We start from the raw sequence: 20,745 nt of genomic DNA on the forward strand, positions 1-20,745 counted from the left end.
GGAAACACAAAGGCATGCCTCGGATTCCTTTCCTAAGCTCCTGGAAGTAAAACTGAAATGTTAACTCAATAATACGAGCAAGGCATTGTTAATTCATCAACTGACTTTGTGTTTGAACCTCTCTCTGGGCCGAGGTCTCCAACTGTTACCCAAGGCATGAGCTGTTGACACGCCGGTTAGGCTTCTATTCTCAAATTTGGTTTTTATAGTCCATGTCTGCAGCTGCCCCTCCGCTTCAGAAAGAGAGAATCAGGCTGTTGTTGAGGCGAGGGGTTTATCGTAGCTGCCCGACACTTTTTCCACTGGTGTAATGGAACATGAGATAACCATTTGCCTCCAAGAAATTATTCTATTTCCAATGATAATCACTCTTTATCTTCTTGTTGGAAAACATTGCAGTTTGTAGATTTAATATGCTTTATGTCAAGTACAGTTGACTTAAAAGTCGTTACATCAAAGTATCTCCTTTAAGATGCTCTGTTTTACAACCATTATTCCAATAAACTATGTCACTGACCAATGTCAACATGTTCTTTGATAATCTTTAGAGGCAAATGTATTTTGTGCAGCACAGATTAAGGAGCTGGAAAGACACATTATTTAACGTGGACATAAAGACTATCCATGCACTATAATGGTGAACTGTATCTCAGAGCTGGAGTGGCTGATGGACTCCTGTGTCTTCATTAAAAGTGTATCCTGTGGATGGAGCAGACCTTCTTGCACATCTGGCTCTCTTGGTTGATGAGAAGTGCAGTCCTGTAACTTTTCCAGGCAAGGACATGGCTTGTTTAATTTGCTTGTCAAGGACAAAACTGTGTCCAGGCAAAGTCCTAAATATTCTTGCTTTATGGTGCAACCTCATTCCTGCTGTTCTCTGACTATGACTGACAAGGCTTTCCTGGGGCAGTGTGCTGGTTTTAGTCTAGCAGAGCACAGTGTGTTTGGAGATCATGTACATTATGCACCCTTGAGTGCATGGCGTTTTATAAGTCATTATATACAGCAGTGTATGATAAGTTTATTTTACAGTAAATTATATTCAAACAAAATAGTTTTTCTTAGAAAGTTGATTTTGGAACTTGAGAACGACCCATGAAAATATCTGATGCGGCTGCTAACAGTGCACATATAGGCTCTGTCATCACGTGCAGTATAACTCATTCATTGCTGGTATGTTTCCATTAGCCAGCCTAATGTGAAAATTAGGGGGATCAGTAGACCATAGAACATTTTTCATTCTGATCTTTATTTAACATCAAGTCCCATATACTATATTACATTTGTTAAATAACAGAAATGTTTAATGAAGAACATCTGGCAGCATCAGGAGTCTCATGTTCAGTATATGGTCTTGCTGGAGACTATTGATAAACGCACGCCACATGCAGAGTCGATCTGAAATGGCGATAACGTGTATGTGTAGCCTATTTAATATGATGTTATGATTTTCAGCATATAATATTAACAATATTTATTGTCCCAAACCCTATTGGGGCAGTCAAATCTTACGCCGCACATACATCCATCCTGCATTTTAGCTCATTAAGTCCTTCGGTGCCACGGCACAAAGGAGCGTCTGCCTTGTGTTAGATTCTTTGTCTTTCTTTTCCAAACGCCATGAATATCATCACTCACATTTTCCTACAGGAAGCTGTTCACAGATAAAAGACCTCTGTCTTTCCAGCTACAGAATAATTATAGTAACAAAAAGATGCTTTTGAGCTAAGAATAGTTGTTTTTCCGTTGATCTGAGCTGTTTGTGAGCTATTTTAAATTTGACATTTCCCTATCTTTGACTCCAGTGGAAAAGAAAAGCTCTTGTAGTATACTGTGGAATAATCATGACTGCTTTTGATGTGAAGTAAAAATAGTATTTAAATTCATTGGATCTCCTTAAATAGGATGCGATTTGGTAAAAACATTCAAGAAACAAGAAATAAATATATAATTTAAAGAAACCCTATAATGACTTTAGGAGTTTTCCCTTTCCTGTAGTGTGTTATATAGCTTTGTGTGCATGTAAATGGTCTGCAAAGGCTGAAATCCCAAAGTTTCTCATCCACCAGTCACCCCCCCTGCATGAAACGCCTCCATTGGACTGTTTTATTTACTTCTGTGACATGACATCACTATGTAACACTCGCGCTTCTATTGGATAGTAATCCACAAATTGTAAGTGATAGGCTAAGGGGCGGTACATCTCTGAGCGGTTGACCAATCACGACAGAGCCGGCCAGCTAACCAATCAGAGCAGACTGGGCTCTGGTTTCAGACAGAGCGTGAACAAAGGTGCTACAGCATTAACATTAAGGTATCCAAACACGTCACACAAAATACAAATATGGACCTGAAAATGTGCACAACGTCTTCTTAAAGTGGGACAAAATGTTGGCGAATCATGTCAGTAAACACCCAAGATCCAAATTAAGTGAATTCTATTTATAGAATATGTTTCTTAAATGATTTAGGAAAACATCATACATCAAATATGGGCCTTTACGTGAGACATGAAGTGGGTGTGCGAGGATGGATGGTGGTAGATTTTGTAAAGCATCAGTATTTCAATGTCAGATAGCAAAGAGATCCACTACAGGAAGTGAGAGCTGTCGCCTCTGACTCGCATCAGGAGAATTAGTGCCAAGTGACCAGAGATGGCAGGACACACACACACACACACACACACACACACACACACACACACACACACACACACACACACACACACACACACACACACACACACACACACACACACACACACACACACACACACACACACACACACACACACACACACACACACACACACACACACACACACTCGCAAGGTACCGAACACTACTGGGTTGCCATTGACAGACCTCTTTATTTCCTCTGCCTATCTGCCAGGCTTACAAAGCTGTGTGCATGAGAAAAAGTACATGTGGCTAATGTGGTGAGCTGAATTAGGATATTAATAATAGCGGTGACTTCAGAACACTGCAGAACATCACGATAGAGACTTTTTCGTAACGGCTTAAGTGTGTGCTTTACCATTGTAAATGTCACACTGTCAATCCAAACCCAACTGTACCCCATGATCCATCTCAGCTGTCGTCTTAAACTAACAAAGAAAAAAAGAACAATGCAGCATCATTAAGGTTTTTCTTTTTTTTCAGACATGTCGCCTTTACTAGGTCAGGGAAGTAGGACAGTCTCCTCAAAAGAGGAAGACGGGGGCCGACTTTGGTGCACTACATTTTAAATGTTTAATTGAAGTCATTACCTATGTATACTATTCTGTGCTTGTCAGGCTTTGTTAGTCTTCATTCTGTAGCTGTAGTGGAGATGCACAGCTGTAGTTTGTAGGACCACTCAGTTAAGCATATGCATGAAATTGTAAATGTTACACATGGAGGGAGTGGGTTTGTGTGTAAAAGAGGGGGAGTGGGGGGGCATCTTGGACAGCCCCTGGTTGACCCTTGTTCACCCCTTCTCCCTCGCTCCTCCCTGCATGAGTCTTCTCCTAAACATGTGCGCAGCTGTCAGCTGGTGTGTGTGTGTGTGTGTGTGTGTGTGTGTGTGTGTGTGTGTGTGTGTGTGTGTGTGTGTGTGTGTGTGTGTGTGTGTGTGTGTGTGTGTGTGTGTGTGTGTGTGTGTGTGTGTGTGTGTGTGTGTGTGTGTGTGTGTGTGTGTGTGTGATCATTGTCATATTTCAATTAGAGGAAAAATAAGTTGCATGAAGTGACTTGTGAACATATTTGTGTCTCACACATCAGATATAATATACACTGTTATAAAATATGAACATAGTAAGTAACTTGAAAGCAGATGAAAGTGCTACTATTTTATTACTGACTACATCTTCTTTTTGATGCTGTACTCACAACAAACAGGTTATTACATTTATACAACAGTTGCAAATGTTCTTCATCAGCTTGGGCATGTTTGCTAAATATTGCTTCAGGTGTCTTTAGAGCAACAAATCCAGAGTGAAATCCAGCATGTTTATTAGTCCGAGGCAAGGTTGATGATGTCTCCAGTGACAACATCTGGCGGTCGCATGAGAGAGTTATCTGCTCAGTCCGTAGAGACCATGATTGTCCTGCTTTGTCCCGCTGTTTCTCCTAAAATCAATGCACACAATCATCAAGAAAATGTGTGTGGATAGTGGTTAATAACAATGCCTTTTTCTTTGTCCCCTTTTTAGCTGCGGCTCCAAAGTTAAAACCGATGAAGAATCCAATAACAGTGGACGAGGGAGGCAAGCTCATAGTTAAGTGTGCGGCCAAAGGGAGCTCTCTCTCCTTCAGATGGTTCAAAGATGGCAACGAGCTGCAGAAAAGCAAAACACTCAAAATAAGGGACACCTCGTGAGTATAAGTCATCCATGTCATGTAAACCTTACATACAGTGTAAGATGGAAATAGACCGAGGTACTCCTAAGGATGCTGTTATCAGGAGAATGTGCTTATTCCGTTTTTCATGAAACTGCAGTTTGAAACAAGTTTAAAAGCCTATATCAATAAATAAGTGGAATAAAAGCATGTACTCAATGCTTTGGACTACAAACGTTTATTCAATCAATTAAATGTAGTATGATGATTTATGCAAATCAATTTCTTATTTATTTATTTGAAACTTTGTTCAACAAGAAGAGTCTCAGTGAGATAAAAAAAAAAATCCACTTTGAGTCAATTAAACACAACCACCGTTAAAGATATACATTCACATGTTACTGGTCACGTTCTGACACCGGCTAATGTTTGCTTGACCGAGACATTGCCCTTTGTATCACTAACCTCAGAGAGATATTTTAACACTGCATTTTAGCATCTGACGGTTAAACATTTCACTTATTTAATTTAAGACGAGTGAAACCTGGCAAAACCCACAATACCATGTTTTTGTTCCATGGATGTTTTATCTCTCTTACCAGTTTTCCTATATGTTTCGGCTAGTTACTCCGAGGCCAGTGAACATACATTGGAATTACCCCATAGAGATATATCAGTTTCTTTTTAAAAAAAAAGTAACAATTCATTCATGAAAGTCTATGGGAAAAATGCTTTTTGGGTTCTTTCATGGGATATTTTTAGTTGTAGCCAATTTGGCAACAGGGTTTACAAGCCCTGCCATATTCATCTCTCTTAATACATCCATGGTTCTCTCTCAGTCAGGTTGGCTAATAATGACTTAAATAAAGGCAGCTGGCTTTGACAAAGTATTGTAGTAAAACCTCCTATTGATGTATATTCACCTGAACTGTTAAACCAATAACCCCTTTTATTAGAGAGTATGCCAGTAACACTCGGCCCTATGCTTTTTTAAAACTGTAATCAGTGTTTTCCCCCCTCAAATTTGGCCCCAGAGTAAGTGATTATGTGTCCCTATCAAAGCAAAGAGCTGTTGCCATGCTGATGCTTGCCCTGTTGTCTAACTCTGTCCCTCATGTTTCCACTTGTTGCGTTTCCATGCTATTTCCTCCCTGCCCTGATTCCCCTGACTCAGCTTTGCAAGTGTTGTCTCCCACAGGAGGAACTCCAAACTCCAGATCAACAGAGCAAAACTGGAGGATTCTGGGAATTACACGTGTGTGGTGGAGAACACGCTGGGAAAGGACAACTCCACCGGCACTGTTAACGTCCAAAGCAGTGAGTACTACCTAAGCAACACGTGAAGTGGCACAATATGTACATTGTTGGTATGACTGCTCTCTTGGCAAACGATAGATGAAAGGGAGCCATTGCAAACAGTAACATGCATGAAGAACAACTGTCCACACATGTGTCTGTGACCCATTCATCGGTGGAACAGTAAATTGTACTTGGTGGTGAATGGAATTTAAATGTATGGGGTGATCTCTCCGTGTTACATTGCTGTGAAATCCCACAAAACGACATTGCACACAACAATGCAGTATACCGTAGAACATAGCTTGACATAATATGAAAGTAGTAAACAAGAATCGTCTTTGCAGTGTGTGATAAAACCGAACTGGCTCGTTCAGTAGTCGTGTGTGTACGTTTGTGAGTTTTGCAAAGTACTGTAGCAGATGAAAGAGTTTTGATAACAGCTGCTTCCTTTTGGTGGGGTGGTGAGTTTGTGTTTGTTCCAAGCAGTGCGGGTGGGGAGTGTGTGGCTGCTGTGGGTAGCCAGTATAACAACATACGTAAATACATATACAGTAAAGACATTTGCAGCTCAGATATAATTTGTTGTTTTGCTTCTGGACGGAGAACTATGCGGCAGCTTGTCATTCACACACCTGGATTTTCTATCGGAAGGACGCTAAATAATATCTCTAGACTTTGATGCAGTGCAGACAAAGAGTTGTGATGTTGAACAGAGTCAGGGCAGATAATGTCGTTTTTTTAGCAAACTTAACATGGGTGATGACATATTTATGCTATTGCAAGTAAACCATGTCTTGACGAAATGTATATATTCACTATTCATCATTGCTTTTGGAGAGTCGGAAAATAAGAAGTTAGTCAAAGTACTCAGTTCTTCCTTAAAAATATTTGCTGCTGGTTAATGTGAAGCTTATTTTTTTATACTATATATACTGCTGTGTAGCTTGTACATTTGACCAAGGTATCAATAAAGTTTATATTAACCTTTAATACTACATGAAACATTATTTGAAGAGCAACCGGGTCGGAAATGAAAATAATAAAGTACATAATGACAGTACTTGAGTAAATGTACCAAGTAACTTTCCACCATTGAAGATAAAGTGGTGCTTCTGGAGGTTTCTCATACACACTATTCTCATCGCTGACCTTGACAACGGGATGATTTCGTAGAATCCCACACTGGCAGGAGAGGTGTAGCTGGAAAAAGAAAAAGAGAAGCGGGACTGGAGTTGAGCCATCACTCAGCGTCCTTGTATTCACATTCAGGCTAAATAATGACTCTCCCTCCTTTCTCTATATTTGTCAAGGCCACCTTTTGTTTACAGTTAACAGACTTAAGCTGAGATGCATCATTAGACTAGCAACTATTCTTTTACAAGAAAGGGCCCATTGTGTCCAATATGCACGTTTGATTTCCAGCAAACAATTGAGCACAAGTCATCCATCTTGTATTTAAATGGGGCTTCACATCGCCTCATTTTTTTAAATGCATCCAAAAAGTTTCTGTTGAGTTTTACAGCCGGATCGTGTGACTTACTGTACGCTTATTATGACACTTGGCTTTATTCCAGAGCACTGATAGATTTCTTTTTATCCATATCATTTATTAAAAGGTCATTGACGCAAGACTCAAAGCCCCACTGCCAACATTTATATACAAATGAAATGGTAATCACCATCTCACATTTAATTAAATATATATCAGGTTAAACTGTACATCCTGCAGAGGTCGGGGGAATCCCTGGTGGTAGCACCTGTTTGCACGAGTGTTTAATGAAGGCTCATGGACATGTGACCACTGGCCTGTGAAACTCTATATGATGATCCTAGCAGGCAAAAAAGCTTGTAATGCCAACATATCAAAGAAAATATAATATTACAAAGGAGTGAACATGTGGGCTGAGACATACAGTAGCCACAATGGATAAAACCGGACTGAGCAATGTTATAGCACACCAGACAGCGTTTTCACTCTCATCACACACTGTTTTAACAGAGGAGATCACTACGTCTGCTGCAAAAGGTGGTTAAACAAAGATTTGTTTAACAGTGTACATTTGTGCACCACATTTGTGCACATTTTTGTGTGTGTTCTTTGAGTGTATGTCTGTCAACAGTGACGTTTCTTTACATCACTCCTGGATATCCACACAATGGCATCACTGTGTGTCCTATCAAGCGCCGTGATCATCACATGTCTGTCTCGGAGGTGTTTTCTTGTGTTTTTGTGTATGTGCGAATGTTCACTGTTATTTAAAAAAGTCCCATTGTGTTCGAACAGCACGCCTAGTTCCGTCATGCTTCAGGGGAGAAGGCAAGACAGGGCGAATCAGGGGTGGTATGTCCATAGGTGGGGGGAGGGCTTCGCTGAAACTACATATGCCAATAAAAGAGAAGTGGCAGCAAACAGTGCCTGTTGCTGTGATTGTCATAGGTTGATGAAATGCTTAAAATGTGCTGATTTTGAGGGGGAAAAAACACATTTCGTTGGTAGGGTGACAATAAAGGGCTCTGTCTGCCATGACACAGGTTGTTTTTGAAAAGGTTTGAGCCAAATGTGTCTTTTTGCTTGATATTGATGCATAAGACACATATTTTCTTTTAAGACCAAGGGCTGCTCGTCATCCTAAGGTCATAAGAGAAATGGCTATTGTGTTAAAGGGCTGCAGTGGAGTACGCTTGCCTGCTGCAGTATGTTGCCGAAGCAGCATGTAGCCGCAGTATTATCTGTGTATGTGTGCCTCCTAGGGAGGGAGAGCAAGGGGAGGGGTGCAGATGTAGATGGTCAGAGGGAGGAAAAAAGAAGAGGAGAGCGTGAATAAAGCAGGGGGGTTGGATACAAAATTAGGGAATGCATGACAGGAAGCAGACAAAGACATTAGGGTAGTGAACGAGAGGGGGATACAGCGAGAGACAAAGAGACAGACACTGAGAAAGGGAGAGAAAAGTATGAAGAAGAGGAAGAGAAGAGCCCGCCGTGTTGCAGAGGAGACTTTCACACCCATTTTAAAATGCTGTTAGTGCTTGCTATCGTTGTCCGAGACATCTACTGTATCTGATGTCTACAGTCATGTGTAGAGCCAAGCATGCTAACACCGCTTGGACCGGCTTCATCAAAGTCTCTGAGGAAAATGCAATCATTAGAGATTCTGGCTTTTGCATACCGCCTTGCGCAGACAGAAAAGTGATCGTAGTGATCGTAGATGATAAAGTCGAAAAAGGAGCATCATTCCTTCCCTCGCAGTGCCTGCTGTCTGTTTCTGGTGGAGGCAGATTTGGGAGACCATCACTCAGCTCCACCACATGGTGAATACAGGCCACCACAAGCTCAGCAGACTCCTCACTGCGATTGGACACACTGTCTTTGTGTTGAGGTGAAGGCAAGGCAGGCAAGGCGAGTGAAGGCGAGGTGAAGGCAAGGCAGAGGTGAAGGCAAGGCAAGGCAAGGCAGGCAAGGCAGCAAGGCAAGGCAAGGAAGGCAAGGCAAGGCAAGGCAAGGGCAAGGCAAGGCAAGGCAAGGCTAAGGCAAGGCAGGGCAAGGCAAGGAAGGCAAGGCAAGGCAAGGCAGGCAAGGCAATGGCAAGGCAAGGCAAGGCAGGCAAGGCCAGGCAAGGCAAGGCAAGGCAAGGCAAGGCAAGGCAAGGCAAAGGCAGGCAGGCAAGGCAAGGCAGCAAGGCAAGGCAAGCAAGGCAAGGCAAGGCAAGGCAAGGCAAGCAAGGCAGCAAGGCGAAGGCAGGCAAGGCAATTTATATAGCACTTTTCAACACAAGGCAATTCAAAGTGCTTTACAAAAAATGAAAGACATTAAGAAAATGGCATTTTTAAAATCAGTCATTAAAAAGAAAAGCTAATAAAATAAACATTAAAAGAAAAAATACTATGGATAAAAAGTTACAGTGCAGTTTAAGATATGAATAGTTCAATTAAAAGCAGCGACAAAAAGAAAAGTCTTCAGCCTGGATTTAAAAGTAGTAAGAGTTGCAGCGGACCTGCAGGTTTCTGGGAGTTTGTTCCAGATATTTGGAGCATAGTAACTGAACGCTGCTTTACCATGTTTAGTTCTGACTCTGGGGACAGAAAGCTGACCAGTCCCTGAAGACCTGAGAGATCTGGATGGTTCATAATTTAGCAGGAGGTCAGTAATGTATTTTGGGCCTAAACCATTCAGTGCTTTATAAACCAGCAGCAATATTTTGAAATCTATTCTTTGACACACAGGAAGCCAGTGTAAAGACTTCAGAACAGGAGTGATGTGATCCACTTTCTTAGTGTTAGTGAGGACTCGAGCAGCGGCGTTCTGAATCAGCTGCAGCTTCCTAATAGATTTTTTAGCGAGACCTGTGAAGACACCATTGCAGTAGTCGAGTCTACTGAAGATAAAAGCATGGACAAGTTTTTCCAAATCCTGCTGTGACATTAGTCTTTTAATCCTAGATATGTTCTTTAGGTGATAGTAGGCTGATTTAGTAACTGTTTTAATGTGACTGTTGAAACTCAGGTCAGAGTCCATGACTACACCTAGATTTCTGGCTTTATCGGTTGTTTTGAACATTGCAGACTGAAGCTCAGCGCTAACTTTTAAACGTTCTGCCTTGGCTCCAAAAACCATTACCTCAGTTTTATCTTTGTTTAATTGGAGAAAGTTCTGACACATCCAGTCATTGATTTGTTCAATGTACTTACTCAGTGTTTGAATTGGAGCATAGTCTCCTGGTGAAATTGTTACGTACATTTGTGTGTCATCTGCATAGCTATGGTAACTTATTTTGTTGTTTTTCATTATCTGAGCCAGTGGTAGCATGTAGACGTTAAAGAGAAGAGGCCCCAAGATGGAGCCTTGAGGAACCCCACATGTCATATTTGTCAACTCAGATGTGTATTTACCTATAGAAACAAAGTTGTTTCTGTCCTTTAAGTAGGATTCAAACCAATTTAGAACTGTTCCTGAAAGTCCCACCCAGTTTTCCAGTCGGTCTAGTAATATGTTGTGGTCAACAGTGTCAAACGCAGCACTGAGATCTAATAATACTAACACTGAAGTTCTGCCACTGTCTGTGTTTAAGTGGATGTCATTAAATACCTTTACAAGAGCAGTCTCAGTGCTGTGGTTTGGACGAAAGCCTGACTGGAACACATCGAAACAGTTATTTAAATGCAAGAAGTTACTCAACTGTTGAAAAACAACTTTTTCAATGATTTTACCTAGAAATGGGAGGTTTGATATGGGCCTGTAATTGTTCATTACTGAAGCATCTAGATTATTCTTTTTTAAGAGCGGTTTAATGACTGCAGTTTTCAGGGCCTGTGGAAAAATACCTGAGTGAAGAGATTTGTTTACTATATGAAGTAGATCTGAGGCCATGCAAGGCAAAACATCTTTGAAAAATCCTGTTGGAATAATATCAAGGCCGCAGGAGGAGGATTTCAGAAGTTGAATAATGTCCTCTAGGTTTTTATCATTAATCTGATGGAATTGTGTCATGATGTCTGAATTGATGTTAGGTGGACATAGGGACAACACATTTGCTGTTCCTGATGCAGAGGCACTGAAGGGTGAAAGTAGCTCTTAATTGTTTTAATTATTTGATTATTTTCTCCCCCCTTAATTAGGGAGCCTTTCCCTTTTTTTTTAAGTCAGGACATTTCCGCTATTCCAAATACAGTTTCACATTTAACCAACAAGTTTGAACACAGTAGTTTAGAAGTTGATGTGCAAAGCTGCAATTAGAAATTACAGTGCCAAAAAAAACTGATGCATCGCCCTGAGTTAACCGTAAACAAAAAGTGATGGATCTACTGTACTTAAAGCTAAAGGAGTATGTAGAGGGGAAGCCTGCCACTTATCATAAACAGCAACAACATATAAGCCCTCATTATTGATACTACAACTGGTCATTACTCAGTCCAAGCCAACCCATATCAATATCGGGCAAATGCGACACCTTTGTTTTTCTGAGCCGAGACGTTGAGCATGGTGTGGAAATTGCCTAGAGAAAAAATAACCACCGTGTTCAAGGCTGAACCTAAACTGAACCCCTTGTGCATTTTAAAGCACACAGTACATTTTGGCTTCGCGCCAGCCATGCAGTTCGCCAATAACGTTGAATGATTGGGCCTGTTTGGGGATTTTACCCATGTCTTTCTGTTTGTCCGGCAGAACAGAAATGCACACTGTCAGCCGATCGAGAGCCAGTTACTGAGCAATTATTCAGCACAGATGGTTGGATGTTCTGCTGAGCTGGATCGCCTAAGTTGCTTGTTTTCAATGTTTCCAGATTCATGTTCATACTCTTACTTTCTCTGAGGCTGCACTTTTGAAACCTGATATCAATCAGTGGATCAATTTTTACATTCTTCTCTGAATCCCCAGGACTTTTCTCCCCATTGTATTGTTTGTTTTTTGCCAACTCCGGCATTGTGACACAATTCACAAGAGCATGTGTGTAAGTTGGTGTCATGGTGGTCTGGAATATCACATACCCTCTTAGCCAGTTCTGTAACAATTGCTACCTTTTCCTGAGTGGTGTTTCCAGCCCTATACCCAACCCCCAGTGTAGAGGACTAGGGACCATTTGTTGTCCATTTGTCTGACCTCTACCCCGTAATCAGTCTGGCATGGTAAGACCTACTGGCCTTCTGCAGAACGGTGTAGTATATCATCAACTGTTTTCTATAAGGCCAGTGTGAAGGAGCAACACTAGTCAAAGTTTGCTTGGCTCCACGTGGCTTCAGATTAAGGCCTCACATTATCCTGCAGGCTGCTGTGTTGTGATAAGCGCTTGCGAGGCAGCCATGTGTCTGCAGGCTGCAGGTCACATCCTTGGGGGGTGCTGTGCACAGCTCCACTGAGAGAGTGTGTGAGCGTCCAGGAATGTGTTGATGGAAATCACAGCTGAACATATGATTGCTCCAACCTCAGCAGTCATGCTGGGGCCCACCAGCAACAATTTTGCGCACGCATGCACGCAAGGCCCACACACACATGTACATACATACAGATGTGCACATATACCTTTACATGTTTTACCCCCTATCCTGAAGCCAAAACACCCCCTCCTCTGTCACAAACTAGTGCTTAACTAACTTAAAATGACACTTTTCACAGCAGTGGACAAAACGACAGCATCTCAGCAACGACCTGGTGTGCTGAAAACGTGAGACTTTACAAGGTGTTGCATCTCACTCTCACACACCATGGTTGGATTTTTGCTTCACATTCCATATGTTGAGTCTGAAACCAGGCCACTGCTGGAAGATGGATGCCCGGTGTCAGGAGCAATATATTGCATCTCATTCAGCTACAGAAAATCCCATTTCTTAATTAAAAGTAATTTGTGATGCATACCTGTTTTTTTTTTAAGTCTGAGCTTATTTGTTATAGACACTTTGTAGCTTCATTCTCTGAAGGCATGTACACAATGTGAAGCAGACTTTTAAGACATTTTTTAACTGCTCATTAAAAGTGCAAAATGTTCTGATGCTTATCACTTTCAGATGGTTTTCTGTTGTTGGTCTGGTTATAAACTTGCAACACTGTATTGCCAAATCGCCACAAATCAGAACTTTCCCTTTATTCTTTGTATTTAACTCCAGGCATAGAGAAATATGGATTTTACTCTTAATAATTGAAACCAGTCCGCTTCTACTCTGATTCTTTCTTAGTATAGTTAAAGTGAAAAACAAGGCTTGTAGATGCCTTATTGTCACTTTATCTAAGACTAGAGAAGAATATAATCTAGGGTCTTATTGTTGGCCTCGTAAACACAAAGGAAGAGTATTATCTGACGTCGTGGATACATTTTGACTCATGTTCTTTCGAACTGGAAAGCTATTTTTGTCTCCTAATCATTATTTAATGTTACAGAGAAAATAATCCCCCATAAATAAACAAGACACAAAAAACTCCCTCATCTTTTTCTGTTTTCTTCCAGTAATTTGTCATATCTGCCCTACGTAAGGGAAGCATTACAGTAAGTACTACTTTGAACTACATAAACAAAAACTTCCCTCGCTCCTTCTATGTCTCCAATTTGGTCTGTTGTAAAAACAAAACTCACTCACTCCTACTACGCAAGAGACAAGATAAACTCATCTCTAATGACGCTAAAGGATGTTAGTTGTGGTTGCGGCGTAAAGTGGAGTGTGTGTACGCTAGTCAATGCTATTGATTGGTGTGTGTAAGCCGCAGCAGCAGCAGCAGCCATGTCTGAGAGGAACAGGCCTTCACATCTGCCAAGCGTTCTGTATTTACAGGCCACTGGAGAACAGCTTGTCAGGTCCTGTGGATCAAGCCGCTGGGCTATTAGTCATGCCCACTTTTTCAAAATTATCCTCTGTCCAGGGGTCTGGACAGGCATTCCTTCAAGGTGGCCATTTGATTGCTCCAGAAACACAGGACTTGAAGGTTGGCAGGTTTGACCACAAAATCAGGGCCCACTGGAGAAATAGGATGTTTGAATCTGTAAGAAACACATAGACTGAACCACATTGGTGCACATTGACAGCATGAACACACAGTGGTCTTAAAATGTGGCTAGATGTGTGCCATTTAGGATGAACTGATGCAATGAATTTATCCTGATCTTGCATTTGGAAGCAAAACAACAAGTATCTTACGTTGCAGTCATTTTTATTTCAAAAAAGTCCTCGCTTTTGAATAGTTTTTATAACAGCCTTTAGGCAAATTTGCAAATATTTGATTACAGACAGATGTATAACAAAATCATATTAAAATGCATATTGCTCGTACTTGCTTCGTAAAAAGCTGCTTTTGTATACACAAGCTTTCCAATGCACGAACAAGAAAAGGAAAACAAAATATATATAAACATATAATTTGAAGGTAAATGCAAAGCCATGACCAAACATAACCAACAGTTTAAAATTGAATCAACTGATTATTTTCGCAGTCCAAGCTTAAACGCCATCAACTGAGAGGGGCCTGTTTGTTATCTTCTCCAACATCACAACTTACCTCAGGACAGCTGCAGCATGTCAGAGTTCAGGACTTGTTTTGATCTTCACCTACAATAATGTTTAGTTTTCGAGGCGGTCACAAAAACGTCACTTCGCCCACGCTCGCTTTCTGTTTTTGTTTACTCTTCGAGCCTTTCAGTATTAGTGGGCAGCATCCGGGACAGTGGAAAGATCCAGAGTGGATGGAAGAGTGGATGTCATGAGCGGATGAACACCCACAGCATCGTACACTCATCGGAGGCATGACGTGTGTGGGGTTCATGATGAATACAAACCAACGTGACAGGACACTACAACAAGTTGCTGCTGCTCTGCAAACATCCCCATGTATTCGCTGCTCTCTAAGCATCATTTGTTCATACTTACTTATCTTACACCTGGTGCAGTGTTTAGATTAAGCATTTTATAATAATGTTAACATTTTATATGTATACCATATTCCATAAACCTTGTTTTTCTTCATATCTCAACATATTTATCAGCTTTTAGATAATTTTAGGTATTTTTTTACCTAGCAACAGGAGTTTATTGAACCCTCCATCTCAACCTTAATATGTTATGAGCTCAGAAATGTAAAGGAGTTGGCACATACAACATAAATCAGATCATTAATATATCAGTGCTTCATAGCATTTTTGACAAGTGCTATGCATGGTACGGGTCATCGGCTTTGTACGTATGTGCTAATGCGTTAGAGAAGAAGCAGCTGCTAAATCTTATCATTATCAAGAATCTAGGAATAGTTGGGTAAAATATATTAAAGGGGACCTATCATGAAAAATGCACTTTGTGATGTCTTTTATACATAAATATGTGCCCCCCGGTGCATCGTGGAACTCACGCAGCATCAGAAAATAAAACCCTCTCTCTTTTACTCCGTACCCAAATCTTTAAAAAAAAACGGGTGTACAACGAGCGGATACAGATTTCCATCCGAACTGACATGTCCATCCGAGGTGACGTCGGCGGACCCACAGAAAGTGTTTTGGACGTCTTTGTTTACATTAGCAAGCCTCGCTAACACTCAGAGCTAACCTGTACTGAAGAGCACGTGTTTAAAAAGCAGGAAATAAAAGGAACCCACCTTGTGATAAACCTGCAAGAGAAAAGGCATTTGAGCTCCATACTATTTCAGAAATAATCCTTCACGTGGTTTAAACAGGATGGCATTTTATCACAACCGAATGTAACTTTATCTCCGGTAGAATTCTGATCAGGCATTAGCTCCGCCTCCTCTTCTTTCTTTTTTTCAAGCTAAGGACCCAAAATCTGCGTTTCTCTAACAGGGCTGCAAAAGAGGGGTATGAGCAGTATGAGGCATGTCTACAATGGGTGATCTGTTTGGTATTTTGAAAAAAAAACTTCACAGACATGTTTTATATAGGTATGGCCCTACAATATATTTTTCAAATACAGCATGATAGGTCCATTTTAATTAAAATTAACCAGAAAAGTTTCCAGGAACATCACTGCTAATGCTTGCACTCTTAATTCACTTTAACCCCGCCGATCCTTCCAGATAAGTGGGCGCCCTCAATCAAATCTTTGCCAAAACAACTAAGTTATTGAAAATCCAACCACATCTCACTTTGTTGGATACGCAGTAATCTTGCTGTGTTCTGTGGGACAGTTAAGCCCTCAGTGTGGATGAGTGAGGATATTGCTATGTGTGTGGAGGAAGCAGCTGTTACACTTGAAAAGCTGAGTGATGTGAGCAGGAGGTGACATGAGGTTCTGCTGTGTGCTGGGCTTTGTTAACTCTTCCAGGGCCCCGGACAAAACTCATCTGAGAGGCTTCATTTAATAGCATTATAAAAGATTCCCTTTCACCCCGCCTCCCCTGAACCCTCAGCTGTCCTGGTGGTCTTTTCCTCGATGGTAACCCCAACTGCGGGTGCAAGAATCTGTTTTAACTTGCCATACAACAAACAAGCCCGGCGGCATTTGTTAATGCTTTCAAAGAGGGTAGAATGATTACCTAGAAATTAAGCATTGCGTCACGAAGACTTGCTTGTTCTGAGTAAGTCATAATTAGCAGTTTCTTGTGAGAATGGGGCTGTGAGTAAACTATTGTTCCCATACATCAAACAGAATCCCCGCACCTCCTATTACTTTGCTTTTTTAAGAAATGTTCATGAGCGATCCTGTGTGTCTTCGTACTTCTTCAAGTTTTCTTTGAGCACGAGGGGAACATATACTTACACCATTCCATTGCTTCGAGCTCAGGAGTGCAGTACTATAGTTTGGTGGCCACAGCTGTCTCTCATCCTCAACCTCCCATTACTCCATCACGCTTCTTTCTTTTGTTGGGCAACTGTGTTCATCACATCGCGTCTGTTGGGGTGAGTAAGCCCTTTCCTGTGTGTCAGGACTCAGCAGCCATTTCCTTTGGAGTGTGTATGTGTGAACTGTGGATGGACTGGGCCTTACTTTAATCACACTCGCAGTGAACTCATACTTTAGTATACAGGAGGCTGGAAGCCTGACAAAACAGCAGTGATAGTGCCCTTGGTCGGGACGTACAGCGAGTGTGGGACGTGTGTGTACATTAGCGGCACACACACACATACTGTAAGCAGACTTTGTGCTTTCTGGCTTTTGGGGAATAGCGGAGGGGAAACCTTCAGACCTAGCAGCTGGCCACTACTGTAGCTGTAAGCATAAGACCCAAATATGGAGTTGTGGTATATGTCTTCAGTATCTGGTACAAGGTTGCAAAAGTCTGTCTTTCCTCAGAAATGAGCGCCAGCTGTTAAAGATGAAGGGCAACAGGGAAATGTGGACGCTCCAAGTTATGTCCTTTTTAAGTGATGGTTATGAAGAAAAAGTTTCTGATACTTCAATATTTTTTACATTCTTCTTTAAGGATCCTTATTTTTGTATCCAGTACGCAAATCGGAGTGGTAGGAGGGGTAAGACTTTACTGCAGATGCATTTAATTATAAACCTGCATAAAACGCTGAAATGTACGTGGAGGATTTCATTTTTAAGTGGGTTTCCACAGAAAGTAGTACATTTCATTTACATATGGTTTTAATGTAAAATTAAAAAAAATTGAGAAAATGTAGACCGGTTAAATCAGGCTAGCTCTTCGTCTAATCATAAATCAGTCAGACGTGTGTATGAAGTGTGTACATCCCAAAGATAAACTTCAAATATTAGAATGTAGATCTGGAAGACATCTTGTTTTTTTTTTGCAATAGCTGAGCAGAAGAGTGTGTTTCACAGATTATTCCTGCTGGCCCTCAGGTTCAAACATGGCTCCTTCACAAATCTGCTCTTCTGACCTTTACCATCAGTGTTACTGTCCATCAGGTGGATTTGGACAAGAGGCACAGGTTTTTCTTTTCGATGGATAACTGGAAACATGCTACAATTCTCCTTTTTTCCTTGGGTGAATCTCTGAGGTTTTTTTAGGGTACGTCCCTGCTTTAAGATGTCATTAAAGGTTTTCTGTAGGGGTCATTTGCCTCATCTCACCTTGTGCTGCTCAGGTGTGACTGCAGTGTCCACACACAGATGCAGGCACAAGCATTCAGTAAACAATAGTTAGAGTGTGGAAAATGAAAGCAACAGGCATCCTCAGACTCAAGAGCGTCAGGAACGCCACGCTTTTCCCGAAAGGACCGAGAGAGGAACAGCCCCGCCTGGAACGTGCCGCAGAAAACACCATGTGTCACTTTGTTGCCAACTGCCCACATCGTGGTGCCTGCCATACCAGCGCCCGCACCATACCATACCCTGCCCTTCCTAAGTGCACTCTGCTTCTTTGCAGTGCACGAGCAGCTGTTGTGCAATCACACACTGGGCTGCTGTTTGATTTCCCTTCAGTGCAGAGACGATCGAGGCAGGCAAGACCAGGCATATCAGCTATGTGACTGAAAAATGGTAATAGGAGACAAGAATATGAAAGAAGACACACTGGTTGTGGCAGTGGCAGTCTTGCTGAAGAGTGGGTGGTAGATTAATGTTTCTGGCAGGCTCCATTTTGTTCATTTCTAAACATTCCTGTTTCCTACTGAATGTGTTTGAATTGTGGATGATTTTCTATTGAAGAAAAGCTTTTAAGTGCACTCTCAATCATAATGGGTTCTTTCGTGCGTCCTACCTACAGTAAATAGTAATGTAATTCCTCTATGGGTATTTGACATGAAATCTCTTTTGTTTTGAACTCTATGCTTGAAAACACAGATGTTGGATATTGGCATTGATTGGGTGTGCCTACAGTGTACTGTAAGCGTGGAAGTAGGTGCGTGCTTGTTTTTGTTGGCTTTGGCACGCTGAACTATTTTCCAGCTTAAGATCCCGGCATTACTCCTGTATCCATCCCTTTTTCCCCCCTTTCTTCTCATTTGTTTTTTGTTTTTCTTTCAATGGGGCTACATTTGTCTGGACTTGCGCGCCTTTCCAAATATGTTGCCTTTCTAAATCTGAATATAAAAACTGCGTATTGTTAGCAATTGCTCATTCAATTAAACAAATTAAGATCAAATCAATCTTTCTTAAATCCAAAAGCTAATCTTTACATGCAGCAGATCCTACTTGCAGATGCTAGTCTTCAAACAAGATCCGGACATTTATCTTGCTTTGTTATTGGTATTATTTGTCTCTGGCTCCACTTTCTATAGAGCTAGAAAACCACCTACATTACTAATAGCTCAAAAATGGCGGTCTCTGTCGTGCATGCATCTTCTTAACTCCCTCTGCACATCCTCTTTCACCACATCAGACCAGCTGTCAAAGGCTTCGATTGAACCCAACCACACTCACCAATATGGGCTTTTGTACTTGTTCCTTCTGTTTATCTTATTTATTAATTTCCAGCTAGGATAGGCAGTCTTTTCAGATTCCGGAAAGGATCATAATGCAGTCCACCAAGTGTAGCAAGAATGCATGCAATATGAATTAGCCTCAAGTATAGAGATAAAAGATCTTGGTCCGAGCTGTAACAGGAGACATGTCAGACATTCCCTGCCAAAAGTCGGGAGGTGAGGCGAGAAGGGGAGGAGAGGGGAGGAAAGGGGGGACTCCCAGCTTTTTTCTGGTACATAAAACTGACTTGTGGAAAAGCATGACTGGGTGGCAGAGCTATTACAGATACCATGACTCCTGAAGGGTCAGTCCTTAAGACATGTATCACTTTCCCATCCAACCGGTTTATTTGGCCTTTGGGATAGGAGTTTGATTTGTCTCCTTGTTTGCATTGTAATGATTTACCTTGTCCGATAAAAGAAAGAGTTAAAAGCGCATTTAAGTGTGGCATTTAAGTTTCAGGCCACCTGTTGAAGGATTTCTGCCCAGTTAGCACTTTATTTAGTTCAGATTCTAAAGTACTAAAGTATGGCAGAGAACTCTCTGCTCCATAGTTTCTCTTGGAATAAAACCACATTGTACATTTTACATTTATATAATCTGTTCTATATTTAATATTCCATCCGTCATATATTTATGTATATATGAAATACCTTGTTAATTCAACATGTATATTTTCTACTTTCTTGTTTATTTCTAGTCTTTTCATTTTTATTTAATATGCCATGTCTTTTTATGCTGCTACAACGCAAACATTTCCCAAATTGGGATCAATAAAGTACTATCTTATCTTATCGTCAAGTATTGGTGTAACTAAAATTATTTGGCATGTATTTGATTCCTTAGAAAGCAGGTTTGCATGTGTAATATAATTAACTTTTATATGACTGACAGGTTCAAGATCTTCCTGTTGGCTTCATTGGTTTGTTCCTGAACCTTTGTGTCCATTCATCTTCCTCAATACGCTGCAGATGTGTAAAACTGGCAAAGACTCACCAGGTCTGCACACTGTTCCCACTCACTTACAAACTCCCAAATACTTTAAACTTTTTATCCTGATAACATTGCTTTTAAGAGTGAAAACACAAAGACATAACACAGTCCAGATGGAACCGATCCACTGCTGGTAGAATAACTACCTTGGCTTTGTTCCTGCGCAGAATCAGGCTCTGTCTCGTGCTTCAGAGATGGGCTTTCTGGTCAATTCCGGTGCAGAAGTGAAAAAGATTAAACCAAGCTGCGGTAAATTATCAACATTTGTCATAAATTAAGGGGACCTGTGTATAGCTCTGCACCATAGACAGGCCAATTGAAAATGTATTTCATTACACATGTT

At 41.2% G+C, this 20,745-nt stretch overlaps 1 protein-coding gene across 5 annotated transcripts in view; it reads left to right on the plus strand.

Annotated features, from left to right (window-relative positions):
- The window catches only part of nrg2a (neuregulin 2a), a 72,925-nt gene that overhangs the window by 30,505 nt on the left and 21,675 nt on the right, over window positions 1-20,745 (plus strand). For all 5 annotated transcript variants that reach the window (XM_034200268.1, XM_034200291.1, XM_034200281.1 and 2 more), the window contains exons 2-3: window positions 4,193-4,355; window positions 5,518-5,636. In XM_034200268.1, the coding sequence (XP_034056159.1) occupies window positions 4,193-4,355; window positions 5,518-5,636 (282 nt within the window). The remainder of the gene's footprint in view (window positions 1-4,192; window positions 4,356-5,517; window positions 5,637-20,745) is intronic.

The sequence above is a fragment of the Gymnodraco acuticeps genome, unplaced genomic scaffold, assembly GCF_902827175.1.
Source record: "Gymnodraco acuticeps unplaced genomic scaffold, fGymAcu1.1, whole genome shotgun sequence".
NCBI classification, from domain to species: domain Eukaryota; kingdom Metazoa; phylum Chordata; class Actinopteri; order Perciformes; family Bathydraconidae; genus Gymnodraco; species Gymnodraco acuticeps.